Source organism: Mauremys mutica, chromosome 11, assembly GCF_020497125.1.
Source record: "Mauremys mutica isolate MM-2020 ecotype Southern chromosome 11, ASM2049712v1, whole genome shotgun sequence".
Classification (NCBI taxonomy): domain Eukaryota; kingdom Metazoa; phylum Chordata; order Testudines; family Geoemydidae; genus Mauremys; species Mauremys mutica.
This window is the reverse complement of record NC_059082.1, coordinates 11270125-11292243: the sequence shown is the minus strand read 5'-3', so window position 1 is coordinate 11292243 and position 22119 is coordinate 11270125. Positions and strand designations below refer to the sequence as shown.

General features: G+C 41.5%; 1 protein-coding gene across 4 annotated transcripts in view; it reads left to right on the top strand.

Annotated features, from left to right (window-relative positions):
- The window catches only part of MCTP2 (multiple C2 and transmembrane domain containing 2), a 161918-nt gene that overhangs the window by 104586 nt on the left and 35213 nt on the right, over window positions 1-22119 (top strand). For 2 of the 4 annotated variants that reach the window (XM_044980842.1, XM_044980845.1), the window contains 2 exons: window positions 205-279; window positions 1118-1237. In XM_044980842.1, coding sequence (XP_044836777.1) covers window positions 205-279; window positions 1118-1237 — 195 coding nt within the window. Of the gene's footprint in view, window positions 1-204; window positions 280-1117; window positions 1238-1491; window positions 1705-18610; window positions 18690-22119 lie in introns of those variants that run through there. The other 2 variants (XM_044980844.1, XM_044980843.1) reach the window with 2 other exon arrangements.

Below are 22119 nucleotides of genomic sequence, written 5' to 3'. Positions count from 1 at the left end.
AGTCTGCCACTCTGCAGGAAGTTAGATCTATTGGAGTAACCTGGATGAGTGCCAGGATTGTGCAGAATAACTGATATGTACACCTTGTCATAAACCATTTAGAGACTGAAACAAATAAATAAGTAAAAGACACCAGAGCTCCAAATCAATATGATGATACCAAGCTTGAATGGTAACATTCTAAATAAATTATTCCTTCCTCAGGTAAAAGCAAGTATCAGAACCTTCAAGCCACGAGAAAAGCGCTTCATTGGAGACAACCGCAAGTTTTCAAAGAAGGTAGGTTGACTCTGGGCCGAGCTATCACTTCTGTTTGGGATGGCTTTTCAACAGCTTCACTAGTACACTTGGATGATAGAACCTGTGGTGCAAACTCTATTTATGCATAGACTCACTGAACACACATGTCAATTCTGTGTAGATTTTTGCATGTGAATAAATGCTGATTTGCATTCACACACAGTTGCTTCCTGATCTAACTCTGTGGTCCTACATCTCCGCAATTTCTGGAGGGAAAAGAATGGCTTAATAAAGAACTTTAACATATATACATGTTGCACAGTTTATGGAATTTGAAACAAAAACCTGTACTTTGTTTTCGTCCCCAAAGAATAAAGAAAAACAATAAGCTACTATAGAAATTTAATAAGGTTCTAAATCAATTACTATAAAACGCTATAGTATTTAACTGAGACTAATATTCTTCCTATTTTTAACCATCTATAGCAAGAATATAATTTTTTATTCAATTCTCTATGGGGATAGCCCAAAACCCTATGGAAAGGGTCTTATTTTCTGTTAAATTCTATAGGATTTTGCAATAAAGGGTTTTTTTGGTTTGGTGTGTGTTTGTTTGTTTGTTTTGTGAAGGGGGGAAAAGCTTCAATTCTTTTTCCTTCAGACTTGCAGATTTTGGGGGTCAGGGAAAGTGCTGACATATTTGGGTGTCATACAAAAACATATGGTAGCTAGAGTATGTCTCTGAAATAGAAGCTGTAGCATACATACAAGCACAAAGCAATTGTAGCTTAAAATTGTCACTGTTCTTGAAGTGAAGTAGGAAATTGGAGCATTTAATTAAATTCCTTTCTCTCCCCTCCCATCCGACATTTACCAGATCTTATCGAGAAATGTTGATCGTGTGAAAAAAATCACCATGGCAATATGGAACACAATACAATTCCTAAAGAGCTGCTTTCTCTGGGAATCTACACTAAGGAGTGTGGTAGCATTTGTGGTAAGTGGATTTCTTCATATTCCATCAGACTAACTGATATGAGGCACTGAGTCTTACAGTACCTTCCCTCTCCCTCAGCTTAAACTCTCTTGTTGTTGGTTGGTGTTACTATTATTGTCCTTCAGTTTTATTATTTAAATCACTGTAGTGCCCACAAGTCCCACGCTTGATCAGGGTCCCCTTGTGCCAAATGCTAGATGAACACAATGGCGGTCCTTCTAGAGCCATCTCTCCCATATTTTCACCTGTTGCAGAGGCCTTCTGCACAACAGAGCCCCTTCCGAGACCTTGTGTGGAGGAGCTATGTGGGCCCAAAGGCAGCACTGGAGGCCTCCAAAGGCTCTGCACATGGGCTGCACTGGCTCTCAATAGGTTTTCACAGAGAAGAGTGTGGCGACCCAGGACCTAGCGATCTGGAATCCCCACAACTGGGTTACAGAAGGTCTTGTCGGCTGGAGTTGCGATAATGGAATGGAATGGCTGCAGCCCTGTGACCTACCTCTGGCTTGTTGTGCTGCTGATAAAGCACTGGAAGAATGAGACTATAGGGAACAATCCTTTATTGATGGGACAAGATGAACTAATAGGTCTTTTCCGTTCCAACTTTAATTTCAATGAGACTGCATTTTACAGTAGTTCAGCAATGCTTGCCATGCCCTTGTACTTGAGGGTGTGCCACTTGTCCGACTGCACACAAGCAGTTCTGTGCTGACATTGTCTCTTGCAAGTCTGACCACCTGACTGTAATAACTATAAAAAAAAAATTGGTCAGCAAGTCTCGGTGTGGTCTGAGAATTAACAGCCAAGTTCTCCACCTATTTGGCCCACTTTTCAGCTGTATTCTTTTTTCCCTCTTTGTAGAAAACACCCTGTTTTCAGCTTTCTCATCCACTCAAGCAGAAAGAGGTTTCTCCTCTTTTTTTATTCAGCAGTGTGTCATTTTCTTCATGCTTGAAATGTCTGGCATGCCATTAAAGGCTGCAAAATCATTTTGTGGTGGTCCAGAGGGAAAAAAAAAGTTTTTGAGTTAAGTGTTTATTAAACCAAATAACAGCCACATCTTCAAGTGTTTGCCTCCCTTTTTGTTTGTGAATTATAAGTTGCTTTAGGGTTCTTTTGATGAAAACACTTCACAGTGTATTTGCACAGATGAGTAAAGTGAGCTGTCGCTACTTGAAAGATGCACAGAGTAAAGACAGAGAAGCTGTCTTTCACCCTGCAGGTTGAGAGGGATCTGGCAGGCACGGTTGAAGAGGACGAGAGGGTTTTTTTTGTTTTTGTTTTTTACTTGTGTTGATAATGTACACAGTTGACTCTAATGGATCAAGAGCTTGAAAGGGTGAGGATTAGTGTTTTCCAGTCCATTCTCCAATTGAGATACTAATGGATATACCTTTCCCTGTGATGTAAACAGATATACTGAAACACAAGGGGAAGAAGGCTCAGTTAATTTTAGTTCTTTCCTCTAGAACATGAAATTCTGGGTTCCTTGGACGATCTGCCACTCTTAAGCTTGAGTGTGCATGTGCAATAGCTGTGGTTCTGAGACCCATGTCTCTGTGTATTCTGAATGTGAAGGTAAAATGGGACTCTTAGTTGAAGCAGGTATGTGTGAGTGCACTAGTGGCATTGCATGTTTGTACATACTGGAAATGGAAAAGAAGGTGAACATGCAGGGTGCCAAGTTGCCCTGATTCAGCAAGTTACTTAAGCACCAGGGCCGCCCGGGGGGGGGGGGGGGGAAGTGGGGCAATTTGCCCCGGGCTCCGCAGGGGCCCCCACGAGCATGGCTGAGGCTCCCTCTCCGGCCCCAGCCCAACCCAGTCTCTGCCCCTCTCCTGGAGCCTCAGCGCATCCAGCACCGTCCCTGGACAGCGGGGCTCCGGCGGGGCCCCTGAGCTCCGAGCCGCGTGGTAAGGGGGCGGGGCTGCGAGCTCCAGCGGGGCCTGAGCTCCCTCCTCTCGGCCTGGAGCTCGCACCCCCGCCCCCTTACCACGTGGCTCTGAGCGGGGCGGAGCTCAGGGGCCCTGCCCCAGCCACACTGCCTCTGTCGAGGAAAGCTCCCGGATGGGCTGAGGCTCCGGGTGAGGGGGGAGCCGGGGCTGGGATTGGCTAAGGGCCAGGAAGTCCCAGGGACAGTCAGGGCACAGGGAGGGGGCAGAGTTTGGGGGGGGCGGTCAGGGGACAGGGAATGGGGGGGGTTGGATCGTGGGCGTTCCAGGGGTCTGTCAGGACTCAGCGGGGGGGTGATAGGGGTTGAGGCAGTCAGGGGACAGGGAGCTGGGGTGATGGTGGAGGGTGGGCTCTCTGGGGGACGGTGAGGGGACAAGGAGCAGGATGAGTCGGGGATTCTGAGGGGGCGGCAGTCGGGGGGCAGGAAGCGGGTGGGGGTCAGATAGGGGGCAGGGCCAGGCTGTTTGGGAGGCACAGCCTGCCCTACCCTAAAGCTCATTCAGCAGTTTGAGGCTTGCAGAAGAGCCGAGCTGTTAGCTTTTCCATTAGGGCTCCCATCCCTTTCACTTCTCAAATGCCAAATTATAGTCTATATTTAATTTCAGTGCCATAGGGAGATTCATGTCAGGGGAGGGTAGCTTCATTAGCCACTGGGGGAGGGGTACATGAGAAGAGCAATATCCTTCCCAACCCTACCAAGGGAGACCCCCCCTCCCCTGCATTCCCTGAGGCTTCAGAGGGGTTAATTCAGTGGTTCTCAAACTTTCATACTGGTGACCCCTTTCACATAGCAAACGTTTGAGTGTGACCCCCCCCCTTATAAATTAAAAACACTTTTTTATATATTTAACACTATTATAAATGCTGGAGGCAAAGCGGGGTTTGAGGTGGAGGCTGACAGCTCGCAACCCCCCAGTAATAACCTCGTGACCCCCTGAGGGGTGCTGACCCCCAGTTTGAGAACCCCTGGGTTAATTTAATTTTAGCACCCTGTGTCCATTCACATGCATGTGCTATTTTGAGCATGTCAGTTTTCACAACATAGGCTCATCCCAGATTCTGGAACAAGCTCAAATGCTCTGTTCGTGGAGTATGTACATAGTCTATACTAAAGAAAAACCCACAGTAACCGTCTCCAGTTTGTGAGGGACCCCATGGAGCCAGTCTCTAGGAAACAGATAAATGCATGGAGGTTAAGTCCATTAATGGCTATTAGCCAGGATGGGTAAGGAATGGTGTCCCTAGCCTCTGTTTGTCAGAGGGTGGAGATGGATGGCAGGAGAGAGATCACTTGATCATTACCTGTTAGGTTTACTCCCTCTGGGGCACTTGGCATTGGCCATTGTCGGTAGACAGGATACTGGGCTAGATGGACCTTTGGTTTGACCCAGTATGGCTGTTCTTATGTTCTAAGCTAAATGAACCCAAAGTTATGGAGACAGATATGAGTCAAGGAAGCCAGCAGAGCATCAGAAACCTGGAAAAATCTCTGACTGGATGGGCTCAAGCGTTTGGTCACAAGCTGAGGTGGTTCAAAAGTTTTTTGGATTTTTTTTAAGCAGAATTTTTTTATTGTTTCTTTAAACAATCAAACACAGCAAGCAGCAGATATTTGACCACACACTTCTGAAACCCCAAACCATATTCAGGTTATGGCAGACTAATTTCAGCTTTTCAATTAAAAAAAACACAACAAATTTTGAAGGAAAGCAGACATTGTCCGTGATTTTTTTCTGCTTTTTAAAACCCCTTAGTTTTCGATCCAGAAAAAGTTTTGATGGAAAATATTTGTCCAACCCTTTTAATGAGCTTTAGTGCTTTTTAGCACTAGCTGATGCTGAGAACCAGTGATACCTTGGAAAGAAGTTTTCTCAAAACTGGGTTTGTGTCAAAATGCAGAAGGTTTATTTTTCCCAGGGCTGCCTGTGGGGGGGGAGCAAGTGGGGCAATTTGCGCCGGGCCCCACAGGATCCCCCATGAGAATATAGTATTGTATAGTATTGCCATTTTTTTTATGGAAGGGGCCCCCGAAATTGCTTTGCCCCAGGCCCCCTGAATCCTCTGGGTGGCCCTGTTAAGCACATGCTTAAAATTAGGCATATGGTTAAGTAGCTCGGTGAAGCTGGCCAAAAACAAACTCGGAGATGTGTCTGTTTCTAGGCTGTGGAGAAATGTAACAATGTTAGCAAGTGAGGGCAACTGAAATATAAAGAAAAAATTGGAAAGTGTGTCTAGGACCAAGGAGCTATAGGTGATGATCCAGGATGCATCTAGAGATGGAAAAATGGGGTCAGATGGTGAAAAGGGCAATTTTCCAAATTCTTCTTTTTACTGTGCGTCATAGATGCTTTCCCAATAGAACTAATGTCATGTGATATGTCATTTTGAGTGGGGGGGGATTGGGAAATTACTGTACAATGTTAAGATAATAGCAAGTAACTTTCCTCTGAAAACAAATTTTAAACCTAGCTGATTCAGCATTAGTGTTAATTCTACCCCCTTCACTATGAATATTTCCAATGTCTCTGTTAATAGTTTTAAAAGTGCCTTTACCATAATCTCAGTGCAAAGTGAAAACTGCATGTATAATTCACACGCAGCTGGTCAAAGATGACTACAAATAACGCTCCCATCCTGCCTAGAAACTTCTGCTCTTCCCTCCAACTTTTTCAACCACTCTTTCCTCAAGCCATTGGAAAATCCAGGGAAAACAGAGTTTAGGAGCACCCATTGGATGTTCTTACCTACTCATTGACCAAATGAAAGATGAATTAAAACAATAAAAACCACTATCCTCCCAAAAGCAGCCCAGTTTCAGCTCAGCCTGTTCCACAGGTTTTTTACTATGTGGCCACTCTGCCATTAAAAGCAGGAGAGGGGTCTGATATTCCCAAGTCATCTTTTGCACCTTTCTTCTTGGTTCTATGCATGATTGGAAGTACAGGAGTTAATTAACTTCATTCAACCACAGTTGCTGAGGTACGGTATTGTGAATGGCATGTATTTTTAAAAAACTGTTTGTGCATGATTGTCAGGGCTTAAAATATGGCCAGAAACACAGGAAACCTCCACGCCTTCCTGCCCTGGGCTGTGTGCTGCTCTCACACCTCCATTACTGTGTACCAGGAATGTTTTCCCATCAGTGTTGACAGGGTTGTGAGTTTGACAAGAGTATTTACTACTTCTGCTGGAGGCACAATAGAGAAAGAGAGATGGACAGAATTACAGAGAGAGAGAGAGAGAGAGGAGGTCACGTGGAACCACGGGAAACTGCGAAGAGTGCTATCTCCTTTTGCATCAATCTATAGGGTAAAATCCTCCCAAGTTAAATCTCAGTGTTTGTCTTCTCTCCCCATGGTGGAATATAAATAACATGTGAGTAGATTTCACATGCATACAAGTGAACGCAAATTCCTCATCAACACTCAATCTGTTTAGAGTAATAGAGTCATAGGGTTAGAAGGGACTGCAATGGTCATCTAGTCTAGCCCCCTGCCAAGATGCAGGATTTGTTGTGTCTAAACCATCTAAGACAGATGGCTCCAACCTCCTTTTGAAAACCTCCAGTGAAGAAGCTTCCACAACCTCCCTAGGCAGTTTGCTCCATTGTCCTACTGTTCTTACAGTTAGGAAATCTAAATCTGCAGTGCTGTAGTTTGAAACCATTGCCTCTTGTCCTGCCCTCTGTTGCAAAAGAGAACAATTTTTCTCCATCTTTTTTATGGCTGCCTTTCATGTATCTGAAGACCGCTATCATATCCCCCCTTAAACTCCTCTTTTCCAAACTAAACATACCCAGTTCTTTCAGCCTTTGTTTATATGGCTTGCATTCCCTCCCTTTGATCATCTTTGTCACTCATTTCTGGAGACCAGCTGAGGCCTAACCCGCGCCAAGTACAGCAGTACTGTCACCTCCTGTGACTTAAGTGTTATGCCTCTGTTATTGCAACGTACAATTGTATTGGTGTTTTTTGCAACAGCATTGCATTGCTGACTCATGTTGACGTTGTGATCCACAACTCCCAGATCTTTCTCAGCAGTTTCCCCCAATCTGTATTTGTGCATTTGGTTTTCTTCCCTAAGTGTAACACCTTACATTTCTCTTTGTTGAATTTCATTTTATTGTCTATAGCCCAGTTCTCTAATTTATCAAAATCCTTCTGAATTTTAGCTCTATCCTCCAAAGTATTGGCAGCCCCCTCTAGCTTTGTGTCATCTGCAAACTTGATCATGATGCTCTCTGTATGTACATCCAAGTCATTAATAAGATGTTAAACATCAGCAGACCCAGAACAGATTTCTGTGGAACCCTACTTGAGACTCTCTCCAGTCCAGCATCATTCCATTAATAGTTTAAACCGATGACTTATGACTGACTCTGATCAGGTTCCTTCACCACTCGCGATACCTACTCCTGGCCATCTTGGGTATCAGTTCTGCCAGGTTCTTCACTCTCCTCAGCAGTCTCTCTACCCACCTTCTTCTTTGTCTATAAACCCTTCCTCCCTCCCTCCCTGAGTGGCAGCTTCTGGTTGTGACTTGGCCCTCCAGCCAGGTCACTAAGTTCCTCCCCTTCTGGGGAAATCATAGTCCTTCTGGACCAACTGTTTGGCTGACATCTCCAATAGCCTGTGTAACTACCCAGTGGCTGTTAGGTGAACCCAGACCTGCCCTCTACACTGGGTTCCAGCCCAGGGACCCTATAACATGCAGCCAACTGTCTTAGCCTTTGCTGCTGTTTCCCTGGGCTTCTTCCTACATCACTGTCTCCCACCGTCTCTGGGTACGCCAGCCTTCCAACTCCTTCCTCTCAGGGAGTAACTGCAGCCTGCCTTTCCTGCAGTCCTCCTCGCTACTTGCAGCTCCTGGGTTTTATACAGGCCCCTTCTATTCCAGCCCAGCTGCGCCTGCCTCCAATTAGTGGTCTTCTTCTGGCCTATATCTCCCCCACTACTGGCTGCTTAATTGGTCAATTAGGCTTGCCTGGCCCAATTTACTCTCTCCGTGGCCAGTGTGGGGAATATACCCCATCACACTATCTCTACAGTCATTTGCACAGACACCAGGGTAAGTACTGTTTGGGATTACATAGGTGTTACCTGAAATCAGAATTTAGTCAATTGAATTTTGGTGTGTGAAAGGTGAGAGGAAAGTTGAAGTTTCAATAATCAAATGAATTTAACTTGGTGAAATTCACCCTTGTGCATAGGGCCAGTACAAGGTCTGTGTACCAATTAAGTACACAAAACAGGGTGTTAGTGGAACATAACTAGTCTATAAACCTTTGGTTGTCTACATAGTGAATATCACAATCACTGCAGACCCAGAAAAGACACTGATATATTGGCACATAACTAGGAATATCCATATATTTTGACAAATTGCTCATAGAGAGTATTAGGGGCCATTTGATTTGAAGTTCTGCATAGATACTGGATAGTTCCTACTGCATAGATAAACTGGATAGTTCACCATCCCAGACCAATGGGGGTGGCAGAAAGTGGCGGCCAGCACATCCCTGGGCCCAGGCTGCTTCCCGCCGCCCCCATTGGCCTGGAGCGGCGAACCGCAGCCAGTGGGAGCCGCGATCGGCCGAACCTGCAGATGCAGCAGGTAAACAAACCGGCCCAGCCCGCCAGGGTGCTTACGTTGGCGAGCCGCGTGCCAAAGGTTGCCGACCCCTGCTCTAGTCTGACCTACTGTATATCTCAGCCATTACATTTCATTCAACTACCTTTGTATTGAGCCTATTAACTTGTATTTGGCTAAAGCCTGTCCCACAGAAATGCATCCAGTCTTGATATGAAAGACATCAAAACTTCCCTTGGTAATTAGTTCCAATGGTTGATCTTTCTCACTGTTAAAAAATGTGTGCCTAAAATTTCTAATTTGAATGTGTCAATATTCAGCTTCTAGCAATTGGTTCTTGTTATGCCATCATCCATTTAAACATTGTTTCCATAGTATGCTACTATTTTTCAGAAATCATTTATTCATTTCTATCTTCAGCCTGAAATTTTCCGTAGGTGTTTTCTGCTTATGAGCAAATTGATATACACACATGCCCCCAACTTGCTAGTTTTTCCAGCATTAGACCTATATATATGGCTTAATTTTTTAGATGCTGTTTTTCATCTTGTTTAATTCATATTAAAAAAGCCCACAAATATGGTTGTGAAAGTTAAGCCCATAAATTAATTGTGAAGTTAATTGCTATTGCTATATATTATACATTTTAAAAATATTTTAAAAGTTAATTTTAATCACAGAATGATTTTTTAAATAAATATGCATCATTGCACTTTGTGATTATGATTTTTGCAACATAATTACACCTTCTATTGACAGTTTTCCATGAATTAATAGTAATTATGTCATCTAAAAAAATTATAGTAATTGCATTAAGAAAACTATAATCTGGTACAAATTAAAAAAACCTATTGCCTGCCTTTTACTATTGTATTCCTTTTAAAATCTTTCATGGAAGTCAAAAGAGACATTTGACTAGAACCAGGCGTAAGGTGCAAACCAAACTCCATAGTATCTTGGGTAACTTCTGACCTCACTGCTGATCTCCTTCAGCTCCTCCCCTCTTCCCCCACCCCCCATACTGAGCTCTGCCACTACACCTCAGACTTACTTTAGGCATACCCTACTATTTCAGTCTTGGACCTCTACTAACCAGGGCTGCTGTTAGGGATAGGGACAGGTAGAAGCTGTTTTCCAAGGCCATGCATAGATGGTGGTTTAGGCCGGTTGGCCAGCGAATGGTAGCAGGCATAGGCAGAGCTGTGCTGGTTGTTCATAATTTTTGGCTGAAGTGCAGTGTAGGAAGTGTGTGTGGTGGCGATATGTAGCTGCTAAATTTTGCACAGCCCCATGTGTGACATTTTATGCAGATTATTTAATAAATTAGTTTACATATTCACAACTCTTTTACATATTGATGTAAATGGCAGCTTTAAAATAATGATGGATTTAGTGCTGATGCAGCCCTGATGAATAAACCTCTATCTATCTACAGGGCAGCAGCAGAACATGTTTTCCACACACATTGCACTGCCGGCATGTATCAATCCTAATCTGGAGGGATTTCCTCTAGGTCAGTGTTTCCCAAATTTGGAACGCCGCTTGTGTAGGGAAAGCCCCTGGTGGGCTGGGCCGGTTTGTTTACCTGACACGTCCGCAGGTCCGACCGATTGCGGCTCCCACTGGCTGCGGTTTGCTTCTCCAGGCCAATGGGAGCTGCTGAAAGCGGCACAGGCCAAGGGAGAATGCCTGCCTAGCATCGTGACCATACGGATGGGAAGAGAGAGTCACAGTTCTTAAACCGCCAGGGACAATGTGTGTCCAGATCTTGCTGCTTGCTGGAGTACAGAAAGTGTCCTTGCTGTCTGTCTGAGTCACTTTCACCTTCCTGCCTGAGCGGTGGTTAAAGAGAGATCCTAAACCTCCAGCAAAAGGGTTTTTGTCACTTGTACAAGGTCACACACTGCGTCATCGGCAGAGTGAGGAATAAAGCCCAGAGCCCCTGACTCACAAGCCTCTGCTAGAACCATATGATTATCCTTCCTCTTTAGAGCTGAAAGGCTAATTTCCGTAAATGACTGCTCAATTTAGCCTCACCCAAACTTTAAATGTTAAACATTGTCTTTTAACTATTGTTTATAATGTTGTGACACTTCAAAGTGGCTATTTCCCTATTAACTTTGTCCATGTGTTTTTGCAAGAGCTGGAAATAACATTTGTTTACTTTCCTTGTGTGCGTGTGTCTCATCGTCATCACTATGATTGTCACTGCTGTGTGAATATTAACCACAGCAGCAGAACTCAGAGAGGTTTCTCAAGCTTTAACAGTAGCCCTCCATCCCACCCCCACCCTTCCCCCCAAAATTCATAGCTTGAAGTCTATACAATAAGGTTATTCTCACTGAGTTTCTTTTGTTGTATATCATCTTCATCATAACGTTTGCCTGCATGTCTCTGGTCACATGCATGTAACAGAGCTGCATGCACAAATGTAGATTTTCATATGCAGCAGCGGGCGCATAGTCTAGAGGGAGCAGGATGAAAACCTGGCTTTTATAATGAAGAGAACAGTCTCATGAGGATATAATAGTTTTAAATAAAGAAGGGCTTAAACAAGCCTATCTGATCCAACCTCACCTCAGACTGCAGGAAAGTTTGGATCTGAACTTTGCAGCTAAGACAGTCTTTTTGAGAATACAACTGTTGTTTCTCTAAAACTATCAGGAAACCCAAACAGCACGGGCTGAGGAAAGCCCTAGGCAGAAACTCTGAAATGAAATGGAGGGGAAAGGGAAGACTGTCTCTTTGGTAGTAACACTGTTTTCCTTTTTCTAGTAAAGTTCTCTGTTCAGTGTTTGAAGAAAGTGAGCCTTTTGGTGATTCTTTACTATTTCCATAGATCTATTTCTGATGTTTTAATTGGCCGAATTTCAATCCTCAGTGGCTTTTCAACGATTACTGCCACCACTACTACTTCAACTAACAATAAAGGAAACTTCAGATTTATGCAAGCAAAGATTTAAGAAATCAAAATATCATTAAGAATCTACCAGTTCTAAATTGATCCTATTGTGGAGCACATTTTAAAGTGCCTTGAAGAAGGACAGGATAAAGCAAAGCACCCTTACAAAACAGATCTATCAAATATTGTTTAGGAGGACAATTAAGGGTTAATTCTCTACTCTTCTGTGTCTGCTTAACTGTATTGCACTGTGAATTGGACATTTCACCCTTAGCTATGAATTTCATGCCTTTGGTGGCTCAAATCCTTAACATGATTCTAACCTATACTAATTTATGTGAATAATAGCAGTGCTTTCTGTGCAGGGGTTAATTCCTCAGCCCTGGTGGCTTGGGAAATCCTCAGCCCTTGCCTCCCATTTTGACTATACTTACATTAAACTGATTTTAAATTAAGCTCGAGGCTTTTTTATATTTGTAATCCAAAAGTTGCAGCCAGAGCCAAAAAGCCCAATTCTGACATAGGATAAATGTGTGCACAGCTCCCATTGACTGTGGGTCATCGGGAGCCACGCATGCAGGCTTCCAAAGACAGAGATGAATTCAGTGTTGTGGTACAAGGATAGATAACCCCTTAAAACAGATTCTCTCCCCCCCCTTACTGAGTTGAATTCATAATGTGTATTTTTCATCGGTCTGGCTGTCTAATAACGACATATAAAGTCAGCCCCAAATGTGCAAACATTTTGTCTAATGAAAAGGGTTCTTTAGAGCTTAAACTTGAACCAAACGTGTGTGACAACAGTTCTAACCGGCTTTCTGCTTGAATTGTGACCTGTTGGAGCACTCTGCTCAGCGCTTGCATTTCCAACTAATTTGATATTGCCTTTTTTGTGGTTCAAGCTTTGTCATTTGTTTCTAAGCTGTCATTTTTATTAGTCTCTCTGGCTGATCTTTTTGGGCTCTCGTCAGGTGGTGTGTGTTCTCCATTGTCTGGCTGGTCTTGGCAAGCTGTAGGTCCTTTTATTGCCATATGACGTGGGCGTGCTTGTAGCAGTAGCCTGTAATTATACCCACCACAGGTGACAGTTACAAGAGAGCTTTGGTAATAATTTTAGCTGCCTGATCTGATGTTTATGAAGAGAGAACTCTCTTTGTGGTCTGGTTAGAGTTTGCTATAGTGTATTGTACTTTAGCTGTTTGATTTATGAAGCCTTTTTTTTAATCGTACGTGTTAGCCTTTTGAAGTTATGAATCTAAATTTACAGGAGATTATTGTTGGTCTTGTACCATCCAACACAATTTCTATTTATTTAACGTACACTATATGTTCAACAAGATAAAAAAAGATCCATTCTGTTGCCGGGTTTTACTTGTATATTCAACACCACTGGATTCCCTACTTCCTAGAGTTTTAGCAGATACATTCTGTCCTTTTAGTTGTTGTTCTAATCACAAATCAACACAATGGAACATCTTTCTTGGGATTCAACTAGTTGTCAAGGACACTGGTCCAAATTCACTATCCATGTATGCAAGATCAGTTCCATTGCTGTCAGTGGAGATGCAGAATCTCTACTCGTGCCAGAAATAGATTTAGCTCATTGTTCTTACTGTCATTGTACAGATCATCCTTGATTCAATGGGTCGTACACTCCCCTCATTCTTTGTACGAAATTCCACTGATGTCACTAGGAATTTCCTACAGAAATATAGGGACAAATACAGTGTAATGTGCAGTTCTTTTGTCATGAAAGTACAGTTCTGGATTTGCTAGAGAGGCTTCAAACAAAGAGTTTCTAGAGTATATTTTGAATTTATGAGACAGCAATAATTATAATCTTTGTCATCTGACTAATCTGCAGACAGATAACAAAAATGTACTCGTGACCAATCAAATCAGCTCATCTGGTTCTACCGGAAAATCTCTTTCTCTTTTTGCAATTTCAAGGTTTATAACATTTACAGACTCTCTCTTTATTTTTTACTTGTGGACTGCATCACAGAAAGTTAACAGTATTGAATGAATAGAAGTTCATCTTTTAAGTTTCATGAAAATAAAACCTTTTTAGCACCCTCAGTAAGTACATATGCAGTATAAAATTGAACATTCAATTAAAAATGTACCATGTTTTGCAAACCCCCGAGGTACTTTTCTTTTTCCAGGATCTGCTGGAATTTTTACTATGTTATTTTAACCCTGTCATCTATCAGAAAACATCTCAGAGCACCAGTAGGTGTTTTTGTTGTACCCGAAGAGTATGGACTCACACTGACCTTAATTGATTCTTCCATTAGTCTAGGCATCCTGTAACTGTTAGTTTTATTTTTGTGTCTTCATTTAAAAAACAAACACATTCTTTAGTTTTAACATGAGTATCATCTAAAAGGAAAAAAAGTCTCTAAAAATTGGGCTTTTCACTCTTTCGGACTGATAGAAAAAATAGAGCCAGATTATCAGGTGGTGGAAATTAGCATAATTCCATTGGCTTCAGTGGCCCTATGCTGAATTACACCAGCTGAGGATCCGGCCCTCCATTTTAGAGCAAACTCTTCATCTAGGATTTCAAAACTGGGGGAAAATCCTGTAGGTGGCGATAGACTCTCATAAATGATTAAACTCCTGTTTTAATGGGGTTTTTTGTCAGATTTTTCTGGCAGTTTCCTTTTTTTTCTTTCGTGAACTATTTTATTTTTAATTTCATACACCCATTCAGTATTAATCTAACAGTTATTGCAGAAATCTGCAAGAAATATTGTATTTTGAAGTCAATACAACATTTTGTTTTTTGTGGTGGTGGTGATAGCTATGGTGATGAGAGGGTGTGGGAAGGAAGGGGTCTGCAAGGGAAGAACACTTTATTTTTTTCATTCCTTACAAGATCTGAAATGTAAGAGACTTGGTGTAGAACTTCTATTGCATTTAAAAAGCCTGTTTTCCTTTTTAGTTTTGCTTTTCTTTACCTGCAGCTAAAATATCGTGCACGTGGCAGAGGTTAGATTCAGCTACCAGGAAGTCCGGAGTTGTTGGATACAAGATTGCTTAAGGATAATAATAATAGTAATAATAAATAAATAAATATCCTAAAATCAAATCATAACATCAAGTCCAATTGGATATTTAGCCCATTCTCTTCCTTTTTAGCCCTTTGGGGAGACGGGGGAAATGTATTTTTATCTGAATCTATCCACAAAGTCCTAGCAAACTATGAAAAAAATAAAATTGTTGATTATGGGGAGATGCAGTATCTTGATAGCAAAGGTTGAAATTAGCTTCCCAGTATAACCCTGATTTTTGACACCTTCTCCCCCACTTTACCAAAAGCAAATGGATTAATCTGTATTTTTTCCTGGTGCATTTTAGCCAAGGTTAGAATTGTTTAGGGTGCTCTTTATTTTAAACACAATGCAGCGACTTTATATATTTTATGTAAATGTATAGATATTACAGTACTGTTGTTTTCCCCAGTCTTTATTTTTCTGATTTATTTCAGACTCTCACGTTAGGCTTTCTTAGAGGATTTTCTGAGAAGAGCACAGCATATTTACAGGAACCTACACTTTACAAAAAACCCAGACAACAAGCAAACTTAGTCTCCCCTACTAGTTTAGGTTCAGAACTCTCATAAATTGCTTTCCATTGTATGTTACTGCCTTTTCCCTCAGCTTTTATCTTTTAATGTCAAATAGTAACTATACAGCTTTGTCTCAAAGCCAATCACTAATTTTCAGTAGTTGTATTCTGTTGCTGTTCAGTTTTAAAACGGCTGTATTATACTTTGATATGGAAGGAGTTCATGTATATATATACATACTAGTAGCCGCAACCTTTTTTGTTGTGTTTGTAACATAGGTACTTCACAAAAGCAGCTGCATGTAGATCTGTAGAAAAGCAAACAGAATCTTGCAAACTGTACCTAGGTATCTGACCCCTATTATCGGCTGGCAGTGTACATCAAATGGATTTAAGCATAGAAAAAATACTTGTTAGCCTGATTGCAGCTCCCATTATTCAAAGGTGGGTGGAAATCTAGTTAGCTACTCTGTAAAAACCCATTTTGCAATGTCCATATAAAGAATGTTCAAAGCTGGCCTCTGTCAGAAGATGACAATATGGAAGGTATAATCCCATTTTAAAAATGTGCTAAGCAAATTTTCTAAAAATGTGTAGAATATTAAATGGGGAAAGCATAACTTATACAACAAGATCAGCATTTCAATAGCATGTGTCCCTCAGGAATTAAATTATGCCTTGATCTACCAGTTAGTACTTTGGGGAAGTTTTGCTTTCTTGTACAAATTTTGGAGGATTATTTACAACTATCCATTTTGCTTTTCTTGATCAACTAGATTGGTGTCTGTAATTCCCTCTCCTCTAAGTCTTTTCCTAGGAGTTAAGCATTGCATTTGTTTGTAATGATTATTTTTATGACTGAAATATTAAGTTATGCCTTTTAAAAATAGATTTATGTCCGCAAGCAGAGAAATAAGCAGTGAAATAACCTAAAATTATTATTAGTGTTGATATTCTGTAGCACTGCTGCCTGGTTTTTTGAGAAGTAATAACTCTGCAGTCCCATAGATTGCAATGGCTTCCCTGCTTTCTGTTTTAAAAGGATACTAACAGAGATAGTGGACCTGTAATGCACAATGAATAATGTCTTATGCACTGATACCTATAGTAACACATACAGAGTGACTATGAGATCAAATGCTCTGGCTAAAAAGCCTTAGGGAAGCATCATATGTCTGAGTTCTGATCTATTGTCTGGGAGGTCGGAGAGTGTTAATGCACTCTGCAAAGATTAGACTCCTTCTCTAATTGCTCCAACACTTCCTTAAAGGATTTAAGCAGTCAGGAAAGGTGACGCTCCTTGTCAATTTTTGTCTTCTGACAGCCGTTGAAGTTTATCTGTCTTTCCACGGAGACCACTAGATCAAGTAAACCAGGCAGTGTCAAAAGCATAAACCCTGAATTAGGACTGAAAGCAATGAGTGACATTATTTACAGCTCATTTATTTCACCTTTTAAATCCTCTGAAGAGGAGGAGGGGGTCTGTTTTACATTCCATTTCTACTGTTTAAATTTTGAGTTGATAGCAGAAGAACCCTATGAAAAGTTTAACTTCTTGACTTTCCTTAGAAGTCACTGTTTACTTCTGAAGCAGGTCAGATTTTGTTTTCTGTTCCTTGACATAAGGCTTTTGGGGTTGATAATTCTATACCCAGCATAAATTTACAGTAACTAAGTGAATATATTTACAAAAGCTTAATTATTTTAACCTCTGTAGCTTGAGTAGTCACTGTAATGCTGGTTATGTAGCTAACCTACTTACATAGATCTAGATCCTGAACTTCTGCAGTGGGCCCAGAGTATTAAGTGTTCATCCAAAAGTTTGATTATTTTGACAAAACTCTGATCATGAGCTGACCTTTCTTCATCCTCCTGGAGTCTTCTGGCAGGACCCAAATGTATATAAAGCTCCACTCAAAATCTGTGGCAGTTCTCATGCAGTAACGTTTTTTTTCCCCATAATATTTGACATGCATGTCTCTTAACTCTTGAATCCGACTAGGAAATCTTAAGAGGAGAATTCATCAAGTATATTCTGATCATTCTCACATGGGCAGTTGCCTCTCACTTCCCCACATAGCATGTTATCTCGCACTGTTGCTATATTACATGAAATGTTTCATCTGTATATAAAAATTAAAAATTCAAACAAAAATCTGGCCCACATGAAGAACAGGCCCTTTGGGCATATGGTTCATTATGCATATTCGTTTAATTACTAAAACACTTGGGATGTCTCTACTGCCCTTGCTTTCAACTTGCAAAGTTGGATCTGTTTTGCAGCACATAATATGTCGAACAGGCGTGTGTCATAAAGGGCTTTGATTTTCTTCTATTTAAAGTATATATAGTTCTAGGATGCATTGTTAGAATTTATTGAATATTGGTCCAATCCACTTCATGAAAACAGGAGCTACAATGTCACTTTTTCCTTACTAGCTCCCCCGCCCCCCATCCTCAAAGGCTGGTTTTGCAGTCTTTAGCTCATATCCATGTGAGTACCAAAGTAATGCGAGACTCAGGCTTTAGGTTTCAGGCACATTTCCAAAAAGCACCTAAAGTTGCACGTTAAAGCTGTATAACTTTTATTAGCTAAGAAAGGATTGCTGTGATAGTGTGACTTTAATTGATTTTCAGGGCAAACAGGTGGTGGTGGTTTAGGCATCCCCATGTCTCCTGCCATTCCTAATTTGGAGCTGTGCATATAATAGCTTTATTAAAATAAACAATCTTCTGGCTTTGGTTTTACCTGAACAGCTGCCTTAAATTGCAAAAGGGTCTTGCATTTTTTTAAACTATTCTGTGCTTTGTAAAGCAAGATGCTATAGGCCTGTCACTGAAGAATCTTCATTGCATAATCCTGCTGTCAATATTAGGTTTTTGTTGCTGCTGCTATTGCTAGTCTAAAATATGCAAGACTGAGATGAAGAAAGTTATCATATTTAGGACTGTAATTACGATGACTGTTCCCGGCGTTTTAGTGCATTCATTACACACTGTAGCAATTTTGGAACTATGTAGTTTATGAACATGATAATTTTGTGTGTGTTTTAATCACCAAAGATTTTTCTGGAGATATAACGTACTTGTTGGAGGTGGAGGGAGGGGGGTAGTTACTGTTTTTGCTCTCTTCCTGACTACAGAATCTTGTAGTCAGATTGACAAAGAGGACTTCTGGATTCCTGAGCAGTGCTATAATCTGGCACTAGGAAACTATTAATGTACACACAGCTGGGAGGAGAATAATCTGAAATTCTTTGTCTGAGAGTATGATTTATATTTACTATTTTTTCACAGGACAAGCTTGTATTGTGATCGGTGCTTGCTTATTTGTTTTGTTTTATTTTTGATCCCAGGTTAAAAACAAAGAAATCTATATACTAATTCTATCCAACTGACCATGGATCCATCCTTGATCCCAAGTTCCAGAGAGTATTCAGCCTGGCAAACTATTGTCTAAAATGAGAGATTTCATAAAGAAGGATACCAGTTCAGTCTTAAGCACTACAATGTACATGCAGCTATTTCACACTTATGTGGGTTTATTGCAACCCAAATTCTTTTCATGCCAGAGATGAAGGCTGCCAGCGAAGTAACCTTATGCACTGAACTGCGATACTCCTGCCACTGTACACTGAACTAATTCTAATTAAATACACTTCATTTATTACAGAGAGCCCTTTTTTCTTTATTCATTCGATCTAATCTGCACTATGAACATGAGGCAGAAAGCCTTTTAAGTATATAGTTTAAGCCTCCTTTTTAGTAACAGTTGTAACTTGATGTTGATTTTACCAAAGGCAAAGTACACTTGCACTGAATACTTTCCCCACTTACTGTACAATTAAAACACCATCTGACTCTTACCACTAATGTTTCCTATAATGTTATCCAATATGTCTCCAAAGTGAGCAGACATTTATCGGTGCAGATAACGGTGATTTTTTTCTTGACCTTTTTAAGTTGCTCGGCTTTACCAGGAACAAATAAAATGTTAAGTATTTTTTTCTTTTGCTTCCTTTTAATCAGCGCAGAGGTTTTGCTGATGCTTTTTGAAAGAAGTATTTACTGAAAAATCCGACTTTCAACTTGCACAATTACTGGCGTCTTCGAAAACCTATAATGAGAAATTTTGTCTGATCCTAGCCATGAAACTGTGACCCTGTTTCTGCTACAGAAAATGAATCAGAGATCCAAAAATGTCATCTTTCATTAGGTTAGCCAAGATAAAGTAATGAAGCCTTTTTAAAAATCTGATTTAAGGTACCTCTTCCCCCATCCTTTTCCTGGGACAGCTTGCTTTAACCCCATTGTAGGCAACAGTTTGATTTTCCGCCCCCCTCCAAAAAAAAGTATCAAACTGTCGTAAATAATTCCCCCATCCCCTCACTTTATTAAGGTTTACTGCATGAGGATCTTAGCTGTATTTTAGTTGGCTCAGGAAATGTAAAATATGGTAGATAAAAACACAAGGGAAAAATTAGAACCGTCAGCATTCTAACAAATGGCTGTTTCTACAGTGTTCACTGCAGAAAAAGATCTGAAGGCTTCTCACTCTAAAACTACTGTACGTGCATAAAGATAGATCCCAAGGACCCTTCTTACTTTACCCCTCCCTGGGGCCGGAGGAGGGAGGAAGTGGTAGCCACAAGAAAACTATATAAAAGCATCAAACCAGAGTTGTGGTAGGCTATTATGCTTTGGGGATTAAATGTACATATGTTAAAATAAAACCTAGCTTTTTTTTTTCCAGGTGAAATATAGCATCAGCACCAACACCCAAGTGCATCATCCTCAGATGTATGCAATGCAGTACCAAGCATTGGGCAAAAATCATTGTCAAGTGGGGGCTCTACTCTAAGCCCTAGTAGAATGGGAATCTTTAAGGGATCTTGTTTTCTCTCTACTGGGCTGCTATCTCAGTAATGTGACGTCTGACATGCCGCCTTGGGTGTCTCAGCCCTGGGTATGCCTACACAGCCCAGAAAAAATCATGGTACCGAATCTCAGAGCCTGGGTCAATTGAATTGAGCTGTGGGGCTAAAAATAGAAATGCATACATTCCACTTAGAACCCTCTGGATTCAAAGCCTGGGCTCCTGCCTGAGCAGAAATATCCAGACTGGTTTTTTTTTTAGCCGCGCAGCCCAAGCACTGCGAGCCCAGGTCAATTGAGTATTTTGGAAATACCAAGCAGCAAAATAAAACAGCAATTCATTGTTTGATTATTCTTTGATATCTAATTCTGATCTCACACACTGGTGTAAATCCATTGAAATCGATGCCAGTGCCCTGCAGCAGGACTGGGATCCCACAGGACCCGCTGCCATTAGAGCAGGAGCAGGTAGAATGTACTGTGTTATGGGCAGTATTGGGTGAGCAAATAAAAAAAAGACTGCAGTACTTTGTGGGGAAACACTCTAAAACTTTTAATACTTAAATTTAAGCGAGGGGTAGAAAGAGATTTGATGTTTATTATAAAGTATTTTTACATGGTTTAAGCAAGATTTGTTTTATTCTTTTAGTGGTAAATATTGTGTCTGAATTCTGTTTTTAAATATAATATAGAAACCAGCCTTTTTTGTTTTCGGGGTGGGAGTTAGTAGCATGGGGGAATCTCTCTTTTGCGGGATTTGTGGGATCAAAGGTTTTTGCAGGGGGGGAGCGGGTTAAAAATGCAAGAAACAATGCGGGAGTGGGTGGGATAGGTATTTGCAGGGCAAAATGGGAGCAGGATTAAAAAAATAGTCCCACGCAGGGTTCTAGTTGGTGGCAATACCGTACAAACAGTTTGAGATCAGAATCTGGACATTCTGCAAGGAATCACAACTACTTTTGAATTTACCTGTACCATCTGTCCTGAATACAGGGTGGTGAATAACTGTGGTGTCCCATGAGAAAAATAGAGAAGAAACTGCAGCCTGCCAACTCTTGTGATTGTATTGGGAGCCTCACAGTATCTGTTATTTTTCTTAAAGCCCCAGTTCTGGGAGGCCTGTGATTACATGAGAGCCGCAGCTTTCATTTAAGCTCCTCACAGCAGCAGAGAGAAGCTTGAAAATGTGTCTTCCCCTGCCAAAGGTTCAAAAACCAGAAGGCATGTAAATAGGACCCAGCATTCATTGGTTTAAACAGCAGGAGAATTTTCAAATCTATGATTTTTGGGAGGACTGGGGGGACGGGGGCATGGCTTATGTCTTGTAATGCTTGGAGTTGGCAACACTTAATTATAATTCATAGAAGGCCAATTCCTCTCCTGCTCGTTCGGTGCTCTAGGGAAGAAGTAGGTTCTTTCACCCCTTTTCACTGAGCAATCTGTTCCCCGTGCCTCAGTGCACATGGCTAGTTACTCTGGTTGCTGAATAGAGTGGGTGAAGCCAGGGCTATGCCTGTTACCCACCTCTTTCTCTCAGCGGGGGAAGGGAGTGTTGGGTAAATAGCCTCTCTTCACCCCACTGCATCTGGAATAGGCACACAGGAGGTAAGGTGGTGATTTCCGCCTCGAGGAGACATACCTGTGCTAGCTATGATTGAGCTAGTGCACTAAAAATAGAAGGGTCACCATGGCGCGGTGGACAGCTGCCTGAGTATGTACCTGTCTGAGACGGTAGGCATGTACCCAGTCTGCTAGCCCTTCCTGCTGGTCACGCTGCTGTGGCTTCACTTTTATTTTTAGATCATTCAGCTGTTGGTGTGTCTCTTCAAGCTGAAAATTACAACTCCCGCTCTCAGTGTAGACATACCCTACACAGGGCAAAGCATGAGAGAGAGGGGCAGGGCTTTAACCTTTTTACTCCATCATGTTGCCAAGTAAGGGCTGCAACAATCTAATCCGTTTGTAACGACTATCCGGCCTTTTCCTTTTT